Raw genomic sequence first — 13,318 nt, 5'->3', positions numbered from 1 at the left:
AATAATAGGATTGAAAATGCCAGGATTTGGAGATTCTGAGTTCTGAGATCAGAGTTCTGATTTATGAAATATTATTTATAACCTTTAAAAGAAAACAGAAAAATCTCATCACCACACAACTGTGGATCAGAGGATGTAAGAAAAACACGTTCATACCAAGCATGCAGTAAACTAAAGCTACTATTTTTCTTGGCTTTCTGTTTGCCATATGTTAGTTGCTTGTTTTCAAGGTGTCTTTTGCTTAATGCATGCAGATAATATACAAAATGACTATGACTTTCTTTTGTTGTCATGTTGTTTGGTTGTTGTTACTTCTTTTCTGTTGTATAATTCTGGTTTAAGCCACAGTTTTAAACATCTGTGAGCAGTGTAGGATGGGAGCCCATCCTTATTTATTATAATAGTAAATAAGAACATAAGGAGATCTCAAACATTCTCTATAGTATTAAGTTCAAGATCATAGTTCAGCAGGAGGAAACAGGAAAGGAGAACTCCACGTTAAAGTTATATGTATTGACAGTTCATTATTATGCCTGTCGCTAATCTTGATCTTAATCAGAATCACTGATTAAATCTTTTAAAATAAGAGAAGTACAAGGCAATTATTTCTAGTTTAGCTTTCTCACTTTTCCTGCTTCTTGTCTTTTTGCTTTCACCTCAAAGTCATTATTATATTTATGCTCGGATCACTGTTAACGTACTTCTGTTGCAGACGTTAAAAATGTCTTCTTGCTTTTACTTGTGATTTTTTATTTTGTGCTGAAAGTGAAAATATATGAAATTTTCTTTTAGAAGAAATAGGAAAAAATAGCAGCATAGAAAACATTAAATGCCTTATTTATGTTGAGGCTGAAATATGTACAAACGAGGCCATAGATGACTGAGTAGACACATTAAAACACTCTTAAACAACAAACCTCTGGTATACTTATGGTAGTATTTAAAACTTGCATTTACTTTTTTTTGTCTCTAAGAAGCATGATTGATACTGCATCACTTGTGAGAGGCAATGGCAAACTCAGTCTGATTGCACTGAAAATTTGTGAGGTTTCCACTCTGCATTTTGGGGAGCTTTTAGTAAAAATAGATGATAGCTACCACCTCAAAACTCACTTATGTCCTGAGCTCATCTCCACCATGAGGGGGGCAAAAAATGTTTGTTCAAAGATACAAACTCTAGCAGTATCCTCTGTGGATTTAGATGTGTAATGCTCTGCTCAGTTGTGTTGGTGTTCTGTTACATCTCATCCTCATCAACAAAATATTTTGGTGTTTATAACTTAAAGTTTCTTCCCCTTTCTCTGAAATTCAGTATTTTCTAAAAAAACTTGTTTTTCTTGTATCATTTTTCTGAGCCTGCTAGGTAATGGTGTTGATGGAGGTTGAGCCAGTCGTGTGTATGCTGCCTGCAGATAGCTGCTCCAGGCATCTATAATTTGTTTAAAATGATTGGGTGGGGAAATTTTGAAGCAATCTTGAGAGAATGCATGTCGCCTTGGAGGTAATGTACTAGTGCACTAGAGTAGTAGGTTTATTGTTCCTGGGGCTGATGGTAAGTTGAGTGTGTCATCAGGATGCTGACTTGTATGCCTATCTGAGAAGAATATGCTTTGCTGTAAGCTCAGAAAGAAAGCTATCAGCTCAGTAGGAAGAATTCCACTGCAGAAAGGTGAGCAAAGAGTAAGAGAAGACATTAGTAAATGAGCAACATGTATTGACAGGGACAATGAATGCATTCTGTAAAATGTCATACTAAAATGAAAGGGTTTAAAAATAATTTGCTGTTTGCCCCCTGCAGAATAGCTCTGTTGGAAATTCCTGTAGTTTATCTTAATTCAGAAGCATTACTGGGTTTTGACTGAGAGAGATTAAAAAAAAAAAAAAACAACAAAAAACCTTTACTGTACCACTTAAGTTTTCTTTGTTATCATCGCTTTGCTTATGCTGTGAAAAAAATAAATTGAAAATCAGACATTTGGTCATAATTCAAAGTGGTCAAAGTGCAGATCATGATCACATTGTGCATTTCTGAAATGTGATTGTTTATTTGCATCTTTTCTCATCATGGAGTTGTTAGTAGTAGTGGTGGTGATTTCCTTTGAAATAAGAGAAAAGCCAACAACATTGGATTAAAGAAGCTATTCTTGATATATTGGAGAAAGCATTGCTAATCTTGGGTAGAGAAGTAGTAAATTTAAGTGCTTACTGGAGATGTTTGAGAATCCAAGACCACTTTGGAAAAGTGTAGAGTCTTAACTATGTCAGTTGTTTACAACTATTTTATTTACAACTCATACACAGTTTTGCTCCTGCACCCCAAATGTTTCATAAAGCCAACATGGAATTAAGCTTTAAATACAATAGCATGTCTTAAAACACAGACTGTAACAAATGCAATATATGTTGGTGATTGTCAGATATTGCTGATTGAAGAAAAATGGATAAGGAGTCTGAATTTTCAGAGAAGCAACAGTCTGATTTGGATACTATTTTTTAAAGCTAGCTAGCCACTATCGGGATTCTTCAAGTACCGATACACTCAACTATTGAATGTAAATTTATTATTTCATTTACCAGTATTATTTTTATGTGCTGAAAAATCTCAACCTATGATGTTTTGATGACTAGTTAAAAGTTTCTTTAGGAAGGAAAATCAATATGGTGGGAAAATAATCCTCAGTGTTTTAAGTCATACACAATTAAATGCTTGAGTGAGAGTAAGGAAAATTCCAGTGGCTTCAGTCTCATTAAAAATTATTGGAAGATTTGTCTATATGAACATGTATGAATAATTTTGTATAAGAAAAAAGTGAAACTTTTTTAACCTTCCTCTGATATTGTGAAATAATTGTTGGAAACAATTGAAATACAGTTTAAATTTTCTGGCTGCTTCGGTGAGTTCTTTCCTAAGTTTGTATTAGAAGAATTCAGTATTTTAAAAGCAGTCAGTGTTACAGATGTTTGATCACTTTGTAGTACGTGCAGACTCGAGGTAGTTTGTTCAGAATCCACAGTGAATCAGTAGTAGGTGGGGAATTTAAATTTACCTCTCCTGGCTGCTTGATCTCTAGCAGTGGTGAATAAACCTATTACAGACAAAACTTTCAAAGGAAGTGTGGCAAAATAAAACAGTTCAGTGCCATGTATTTGATGTTCCATCTCATTTTCCTAGCTCTCACTTTGTGTATTAGTGAGTAGATATGAATGGAGAGTTGCAAGTAGTCAAGGTTTTTAAGGTTCCTGCTTACCTGAACACCTCATTTAGCCTACCTTGCCTTGGAAACTATGGTTTAAATAGCAGTTCTTTGTTGTCTGTGTTCGACCTGTAAGTAAGGGCTAAAATACAGTTAAGTCACTCACTAGTCATAGTCTGCTCTTTAAATACGCAATCTCAAACTATCTGTGGAGCGGATGATCTAGTCAAAGATCCTACTGTGTGTTCCCGTTCTGAAACATACTTGTTCTGAATATCTCCCTTCCTTTCCTCACTGAAAATATAAAACCATATAGTGATTTGCCCACTACTAGAATAGCTACAGAATTGAAAGGATGAATGGAGTAGTCTTTTAGCATAGAGATTCACTCGAAATAAACACATTCATTTGAAATAAATACTTCTTAATGGCAAATGATATCAAAGTTCTTCTGATCACATTCTGTCTTTTAAAAGAACTGTTTAATAGTTCCACGGTATGCCTTTAATGCAGCTGATGTTCGTGCCACTCCAGTGTTGAGCAAATAATCTAAACATATTACAAAAGAGGTGTGTTTTCAGCTAAAATAATGTGTATTTTGTTTTAAATTTGAGCGATATGCCATATTTTATTTTGGTTGTTAGCAGGTTCAAGATTAGCCGATGAATGCTAAAATCAATTCAGGTACTTTTGAGGTAGATTTCAAAAAGGGTTCACAATGCATTCATAGATGTCCAGTTATACTGTTTATTTGGTCAGATAATCTGCACAAAAAACAGGCTTGTATTACAGAGTGGTAATGCTATATATGAATAAAGCAAGCCTTTTTTCTCAGACGAGACTTTTGATTGAATTCAGATATGGTAGGCACTGATATTGCAGTTGTATAGTATGCATATGGAGAATTCCATATTCTGAAATTACAGGATTTTTTTTTGTTCATTTAAAAGAGGACATCTCTGTCTTCACTTATCTTAAAACATTTTAATAACTGAGACTACCAATTATGTTTTATAGGATTCGATTTTTGTGCTAAGGCCTTATCAAAAGCTTTTAATAAGGTGCTTTCTGCTGAGTTAATGATATGTTTTAGATGGCATTTCTTATACCTATCTTCAATAGACATATTCAGACAGCGTGATTGTAATAATCAAGTTTCAATCAAACCATACTTACTATGACAAATATTGCATGAGACTGTAATGCAGGTATTCGTGCTCTTGATAAAGGGCTTAATTTGACTCCTGGCAGAGATGGAGAACCACTATTGATTTTTGTATCAGAATGCAAAATAGCTCTTATTTGTCATGTACAAGGGAAATTGCTTCTTAATTAAAACTAAATAAAACACTCCAAGGTTTTATGGAGTAATACAGAAAGTATCACATTGCGTAGCAAATGTGTTCTTTCAAAAGTCTGTAAAGGCTCAGTTAGCAATTATTCTTAACAAACTAAAGCATTTCTTAAACAGTTACTTAAAACTTAATTTGTTTGTATCCTTCCTGAAATGTTTGTAGATTTACTATACCCCAAAGCTTACTTCTTGTTTTTTTCCTCCCACAAAGCAAATGTCAAAGAAATATTTGAACAAAGTACTATACATCTTCAAATTCCCTTCAACTGGGACTGTGAATTCATTCGACTGCATTTTGGACATAACAGGAAGAAGCATCTTAACTATTCAGAGTTCACTCAGTTTTTGCAGGTCAGTTATTAACCTTCTTTTAAAGCACAGTTGAAATTCAGTTTCATCTCTAATAATACATTTATACCATTATAAATTTTGAGCTTATTCTGGTAATGATCGTCATTATCTGATACTAATCCTAACAGTTATGATGAACTATTATTTCTCTATACCAGTTCTGTAAGCAGTATTTACTCATTGTACTTTAATTTGAATATCATTCTATAAATACATAGGATTAAATATACTTTTTAGGAAATTGACCATTTCATTGGTTGTTAAACTGGATTGAGCAGTCTACTTTTTCTGTTATAGGAATATAATAGCAAAACTAACTTCAACCAGAGAAAGATTACATTCTTGTTATAATTGTTTTGTTAACCGTGCAATCTTCCATGTAAAGTTAATAGATTGTTTAACATTTCTTTTAGTTCTGTAAACATCATCCTAATACTTACCCTTTTTTTCCCTCTCACTATCCTGCATGCTGCTACACATATATTGGGAGTTTAGTCTTAAATGCAGCCAACTTGGCAGGAGGCAAATCTGATTTTCCGAGATGTTGCTGAAGCACCATCTACGAATAAGCCTTTAAAAGATCTCACTCTTAGAACTGGACTTTGTTCTAAGCTGAAAAGTTACAGGAAAAACATATTATGAATTGATCATTATACTAGAAGGAGGTAAAGGAAGACATCAATTATAGAGGAAGGTGGAAGAGTAAAGTAGGAGAAATGTACATTATAATTCAAGAGAAAGAAGTTCACACAACTGTAGGTAATCGCACTGAATCCTGTAAGTTAAGATGCAGTGATCGCCTGATGATGTTACTTCTAGTTTTCTGTCTAGTAGACCTGAGGAAAAATAGATGATGTACTTCCAGAGCTGACCTTTTACAAAATATCTTCAACATACTCTCTTAAAAGTAGGGAGTGATAGGTGTGCTCTGGTTTACACTGCAATTATTGTCCAGAATTAAAGTAGGTCTAGAGTGGATTCTAGAGAATTGTGACTAGATAGAATCTGAAATCTATATTGTAAATTGAGATGCTGGAATTAGGCACAGTCTTTTAAGGGCGCAGTGTAAGTTGGTGTTACTTTCAAGGAATAAACTGTGTCCTGCCTTTGATGCTACATATTTTAAGTGATCCCAGACACAAACTGGGGACACAAGTGCACAAACAACAACAAAACCAAAACTGAACAGATTTCTACTAAGAAGCATCTTTTTGTTGTTGAACCCAGATCAAAATGATAAATATTTGATTTTATGTTTGTTGTTCCAAAATGCTGTCTTGTAAGATACAATAACCTATTGCTCTCATCATATAATAAAAAAGACCCTTAGTACATACGCGTAGTGTGGACTGCACAATTTAAAAGATGTACATGAGTTTGATATTCCTGTCCCTCCCTTTAGATTCCTCTTCATAGTCTTGTCTTACGGGGTGCAGAAAGCCTGCTGTGATCTGATCTAGAAAACCTTAATCTTGAGGTTACAAGACTTGAGAAATTACTGTAGAGGTGATATAAGCTCAGTAGTTTGCCCTCTTACTGGCTGTCACAACATGGTTATTATTTTAGCTGCTTCTAGAGGTCTGAATGACAGCTGAATGTGCTTTATTGTTTGCTTGAATAGACGGAAATAAGTTTTTCTGGACATAGAATTTACAACCATCATTATTATATTAAGGTTAGGTTACTGCATTGTGCTTTATATGAAGATTTTTTTACAGATTGTATAGGAGTGTTAAATTGCCTGAAATGAGTGACCATTTCTGACATTATGGGAGGTGTCTGTTGGGCAATCTGGAACTATATTACATAATCTTCACTGTCCTCCTTTTCACTTTCAAATACTTCTCAGTTATTTAATTTGTAATACCCCAATCATATTTAATCTTGGACATGAAAGAGATCAGTTCCCTTTGAGTCTTTAAGATCAATATCAGAAGTTTCTCTACCAGGTAAGTATTTAATAAAGGAATATGTAGCAGCCAGGACATGGGTATGTGAAAGTTACTTCTCAAATCATTTAGCGTAAGCGCCTATTTCCTTACAGTTGAATAGGGCCTTTTCTATGACAGAGGAATGAATCTGTGCATGGAATGAATCATTGTGCAGACTTCTTATTTTATTTGGGCTGGCCTGTAAGTTTAAACTGCAGTCTTTCTGTGGTCTACATGCACAAATATATTCAGGCATGCTGTAAGAATACAAAATGAGCAACAGTTGTGTGAACAGTGAGTTACAGAATTTGCTAATATGCTATTTCTAAATACTAATTCTAGGAGCTGCAGTCAGAACATGCAAGACAAGCCTTTGCAATGAAGGACAAAAATAAAAGTGGTATGATTACTGGGCTGGACTTCAGTGAAATCATGGTTACCCTTCGCTCACATATGCTAACTCCGTTTGTGGAAGAAAATTTAGTTTCAGTAAGTCTGATGAAAAGTGCCTTGAGTTCAGGGTTTAATAGCTGAAATGTCTTAAAATGTTATTGGTTCTCTCCCACTTTGTCTTTTCCTACCTGTTTATAACTTCCTCAGTGCTAGAGATTATTCCCTTCATAATAGAGCAGGCAGAGTAAAACATGGAAGTACTCCTTGGATGCGGTAGCAGAAAAGTTTGGCACTCTGGTTCACATGCTTAAAGTGCTATTGGAAGCAGTTAGAGTTAGTCTACTGTGCTTTCCCCTAAAGGAGGGCAAACTATACTTTGCACAGAAAGAACACGAATTTGGGGCAAAAGCCTGACTGATAAGACATACCATCTCCCATAGGATTTATATTATGTACTAACCGTAGACTTCGAAATAAATGGTTGTTGCTATACCTGATAGGAGAAATCAGTCACTGTCTTTGTCTAAAGCAGTGGTTACATGCATATCTCTATTAGAAAAATACTCAGTTACCCATTTAGAGTGTGTATCAGATACATTGAATAATAGTACAAGGAAGATGTGGACCTTAATAGAACAAGTTCAGAGGAGGGCCACAAAAATGATCAGAGGACTTCTATGTAAAGATGCTGAGAGAGTTTCTCAGCCTGGAGAAGTCTCTGGGGAGACTTCTTTGTGACCTTTCAATATATAAGGAGGGCTTATAAGGAAGACAAAGAAAAACTTTTTACCAGGGCGTGTATTGACAGGACAAGGAGTAATGTTTTTAAACTGAAATAGGGTGGATTTAGATTACATATAAGGAAGAGATTTTTGTTACCATGAGGGTGGTCAGACAGTGGAACAGGTTGCCCAGGGAAGCTGTGGATGCTACATCACTGAAATTGTTCAAAGACAGGTTGGACAGGTCTTTGAGCAACCTGATCTAGTAGAAGATACCCCTGATCATGCCAGGGGAGTTGACCTTTAAAGACCATCTAGCCCCTTTCTAACCCAAACCATTCTATGATTCTGTGTGAGTATTACCTGATCATTGCATAATATTCAGTTTGTAAAAGAAAGAAAAAAAAGTATCCTGTCTAATAATTCTCCCCTCATGTTTCTATTAAAAATAGCTTAAAATTACTTTTGTCCATAGGTTCATGCCTGGTGCTCCCCGCCAATACTTGGAATTACAGGAATAGAAAGATAACTTTAATTCTTTCCTTATTTGCCCAAATGGATGTTTCTGTAATTTGTAATAAGATGTTGTTAAAAGCCTTAAAGTACTTAACCACATTCATTTAATTTTTAAAGGTAGCTGGTGGAACTGTTTCACATCAGGTCAGCTTCTCCTACTTCAATGCATTTAATGCCCTTTTGAATAACATGGATCTTGTTAGGAAGATATACAGCAATATAGCAGGTATAAGAAAAGATGTTGAAGTCACAAAAGGTAAGGTATATTTCCTTCACTTTATAAATTTTTTAGTTGTGTCCAATCTGTAATCTGGTAGTGCGTATAGGGTAAGGCAAGCCAGGGCCTGCATAGACTTAGCACAAAGTTAGCACTACTGTATAGGTGTTTAAAAGGTGATTTTCATCCTCCCAGGTTAGGAAGGATTTTCAACCAGATCATTGAGGGAGAAGAACAGGGACTCTGGCAGAAACCTTGCTGACCTTATTAGTTTGAATGGATATCTGCAAGACAATGTATTATTGAGGATTTTCCCACCCCTTGAAAGATATGCATGGTTTCTTAGAGATGAGGTACTTCGGAAATAAGATAGAATTGATTAAGTTCAAAAACCCATTATCAGTAATTTCCATATTGTTTAGCGCTAGGTACTTTATCTATGATTAAATCTTTTTTAGAAAAATAGCTATAATACATAACTTCATAGTGTTTACGAACCTGAGTGGTTTTACATAAAGTTTATGCCTATATTTAGGACATAATTAATACCTCTATGTACAAAAAGTGGCCATGTGTCAGTCTTGATGCAGGCATGAGTGGATTGATTTTGTAGTAATTTTACGACAGATTATATCACTAATTTTATTACCTGTATGGATGGGACCAACCAAGTCTGTGTGTGATAAAAAGCATGCCATGTTCCTTCTTTGCTTGGCTTAAGTTCATACAGTCTGCATACCTTTCATCCCTAAAGAAAAGCATAAAATGCCTGTCCTCATACTCCAAATTGTGCTAACAAATTACCTAGCTTTTTATTTATTTATTTATTTATGATTCACATGCATAAATATATCTTGTCTGGATTTGTGTTGTGAAAATTGCTACTGTGTTTTCACTGCTAAAACTTGTTTATTGTAGCTTGGCAATTATGACATGAACATGTCATGTAATTTGGCTAGATAAACATCTAAGTTCGGTGTCATTGAGAGCTAGCAGTTAAAAGAAACGTGGATGTGATGGCGATAAATGAGTCAGCTGCCCTTAAAGCTGTGAATATCACTATCTGTTCTGTTTTACAGAACTTCAGAAAAAGGAATCACAAATTGTGTGTGTGGTGTTATTAACCTTGCTAGCGTGAGGATTTTGGTTGACTTTGATGATGAATTCTTACCATGAATCAAAGTTGTGCAGTCAGATTTGCTCTATGTCTCAAAAGTTCTGTTTCAAGATAGATATCCTCCTAAAAATATTTTCATCCATTATGGATTTTGCTTCTTGGTGATAGGTCTCTTTTTTTTTTATGATAGTAAAGTTATTTGTGAAAGTTGTATATGAAGAGGAAATGTGACAAATAACACAGTTGCTTTATTTCTCTTTCCCTTTTAAATCCAGAGGAATTTACCCACTCTGCAATTCGATTTGGACAAGTTACACCACTGGAAATAGATATTCTCTACCAACTTACAGATTTATACAGTGTTACTGGGTAACTTATAATAATTAATTTTATCATTTAACAATCATATTGCTGTTTTCTATGCAAAAAAATACTCATTTTCATCCCAATTTTTAAAAAAATTGTTTTGTTGCATTTCTTTACAATAATTTATTCAATGTAAAATGAGTTTGGTGTATGCATGGGTTTTCTAAGTGAATTGTGTACATCAAGCATAGTTACTAATTTTTGTATTATAGGTATACATATAAAATAGCAAAACACATTACTGTAATCCCAAAAAGCTATAATACACTGGTATTTTTAACTTTATTGATGTTTCAGGAAGGCATTTGCATGTGGACTCTTGGATAGGAATACCTACCCAATTGTATTGTTTAAATGTGAATTGCAAAATTGTTTAATTTGTGAATTATACCCTTTATTACCCTTTATTATCCTTTATTACTAGTAATCAAGGACTCACTTGTGAATAATCTGAGGTCCCTTTATCTCCACTTAACAGCTACAAGAAGAGAATGCCCTTCTAACTCCAAGAATTCTTTATGGCAGTGTAGCAGAATTCTTAGATGGGCATTCAAATATGACGACTGTTTTTTTAAACTCGGGATGTATTCTGTGAGGTGTGGCCAGGAATACTGTATTGAATATGTTTATTATTTTATCTAACAGTAATTTACTTTCCTCTGCCTTGTGTTAAGGCGCTTGACATTGGCAGATATTGAGAGAATAGCACCGCTGGCTGAAGGTGCGTTGCCTTACAACTTGGCAGAACTCCAGAAGCAGGTAGGTAGACGTGATATATACAAATAAAATTGCTGAAATTAAGTGAATGTTTATGTACATGCATATGAAAAGTTTTTTTAAAAAAACATACTTTAAACAGACTCCTAAGACGTGGACTGTGCTGTGTGTATTGCTATAAGGATAGAATTAGGACACAATACTGAGTGTGTTTCTAAACACAATATTAGATGTCATATTGAGTGATGGCCTATTCAGATACAAGAATGTGTAGAAACTTGGATTCACTTCACTTCACAATCTAACCTTGTAATTATACAATTAATTTAAAATAGTAAAAATATATGAGTATTAAATGCAAAAATTGTAAATGTCTTCTTTTTTGAAAAATGTGATGAAACAATTGGCTTAACCATTTATTTAAATTGATCATTGAATTTTACTCTACTTTCTGGCTCTCTGAACTAGACAGTGGAAGGGGAATTCAGCTTTATTGAGATTGATGAAAATGGTAGAATTAGAAGATGGAAAATAACAGGAGTAGAATGTTAACCCGCTGTTTTACCAGACCTTTACAGTTATTGCTGTATTTAAATACACACGTGTAGTACAGCATTAGAGTCCTAGACTGTCCATTGGGATTTTTAATATAAATTGTTTCACACTTTTATGGTTATTTGTACAACTGTAAAAACTAAAGAATTAGGACCAAACATTGTGCAGGTATTTATCTTATGTTTAGACTTTCCAATATAGTTACTGCGTACCATACTGCCCACTTTCAGGACTATTGTTTGCAAGTTTACATGATAAGGAAGTCAGGATTTGGAGGCTTTATCTTCTGTATGTTTTTGGTTCAACATATAATTGAGAAGTTTTCTTTTGAAGCAGATCCGTCTACTGCTAGTTAAGCTGTGATTTAAATCTTACCTTAACCTTCTTCTAAGGTTGAACCCAAGTACTACTGATACCAAAACTAGCAACTTTATGGGAAGTCTCTTATACTGTGCATAGAAATATTCCATTCTGTTGTATTTTATTTTGGGTATATGCTAGGGGAATCCTTTTTCTGAAGCATTTTGTAGGTGATTGTTCTCACTAGGGTTACTCAGGGGGGAATTAATTCAAGTGTTAATAATATAAAGCTAATTATGCAGTCAAGAAAATCCTTGAAACGGTTACACAGCGGATTCAGAAAGGAAGACATCCATACGTGGTGAATTACATGGTTATGTAATTATTCAATACACAGATCATTTTCACACTGGTATTTGTTATGCAAAACAACAACAACAACAAAGTAGGATATGATCTTAGAAGTTTCTGATGCACAATCTTTTATTTATTTTTACTGTTAGAACTTCATAGGGAAGTGCAATTCCACATAGAGCTGTACATTCCCAAGTAAGCTTTACAAGAGAATACAATAAAGTCAGTGTTCATCTGAACCAGGGCATTTTGCTCCAAGGATGTCTCCATATCCTTTTTCCCTCTGTAATATACAAAGAAGAGTAGGGTACCTAATTCTTGACATCTTGTATGAGTGTATCTCGTAATTTTGACTAAACACATCCTTGTGTACTTCAGAGAGAAATACGATTTTTCATTGTGAAGGTTTTTCTTACAATGGACAACTCCAGTTCTCTCAGTCAGTGTTAGGAGTTTATGTGGTGCCCATGAAGACACCCAAGGGCTCTGATTCCCAAGTAGGCGAAGCCTGGCTGAGGCTGAGTTCTGTTCCCAGCTGCCTACACCTCACCTGATACACAGACAGCTGAGCTTCTAATGAATCAACTGCTGTACTGCCACATCCAGCAGCTCAGCATGTATGGTGAACTGAAGCTGGTGATGACGTGCGTTAAAATGCTGCTCCTGAATTGCAGTGATTCAGGAACTGATTCCCAAGTAGCTCAACCATCTGGGTTGTTGTGGCAGGAGGACAGACAGCTGGCAGTAGTGACTTGTCAATTCTAATCTACATTGTCTCCCTGTCTCCCAAAAGGTGAAATTCACATCCTCTACCCTGTACAGATAGTACGGCTGTTAGATGTTCTGAGATAAAGCAGGCAGCACAGTGCAGTGACAAAACCACCTATGTCTTGTTCGCCACGTGAATGTCCTGTATTTGCCAGCAGATGAGGGGTCCCAGGACTCTATCTGAAAATAAAAGCTTGTATTTATAAAGCCTGTCCTTTTTTCAGCTCACTTTGTATACATACTACAATTAGGTTCCTCTAAGCAGGAACCTTTCTATCCACTAGAAAATCTAGGATATGTATCAATGACAGAAAAATCTTGAATTAGTTCAACTGCTGTGGTTAAAACATTCTCCTGCATAAAATATAGGCAATATGTGGGACTTGGAATTTATTCTGTTTACTCTTGTGACAGGTGGATTTGGTCATTCAGTTGTCTTTCAAACAAATTCATCTGAAACACA

The 13,318-nt window shown here is 35.0% G+C and overlaps 1 protein-coding gene across 9 annotated transcripts in view; it reads left to right on the top strand.

Moving 5' to 3' along the window:
- The window catches only part of SLC25A12 (solute carrier family 25 member 12), a 51,136-nt gene that overhangs the window by 15,794 nt on the left and 22,024 nt on the right, over positions 1-13,318 (top strand). For all 9 annotated transcript variants that reach the window (XM_083842455.1, XM_083842456.1, XM_083842463.1 and 6 more), the window contains 5 exons: positions 4,760-4,899; positions 7,173-7,319; positions 8,579-8,717; positions 10,071-10,164; positions 10,836-10,920. In XM_083842455.1, coding sequence (XP_083698581.1) covers positions 4,760-4,899; positions 7,173-7,319; positions 8,579-8,717; positions 10,071-10,164; positions 10,836-10,920 — 605 coding nt within the window. The remainder of the gene's footprint in view (positions 1-4,759; positions 4,900-7,172; positions 7,320-8,578; positions 8,718-10,070; positions 10,165-10,835; positions 10,921-13,318) is intronic.

This window comes from Anser anser (genome assembly GCF_964211835.1).
Source record: "Anser anser genome assembly, chromosome: 6".
NCBI lineage: Eukaryota > Metazoa > Chordata > Aves > Anseriformes > Anatidae > Anser > Anser anser.
Note: the sequence above shows the minus strand (reverse complement) of the source record. Positions and strands in the feature narration are given on the sequence as shown.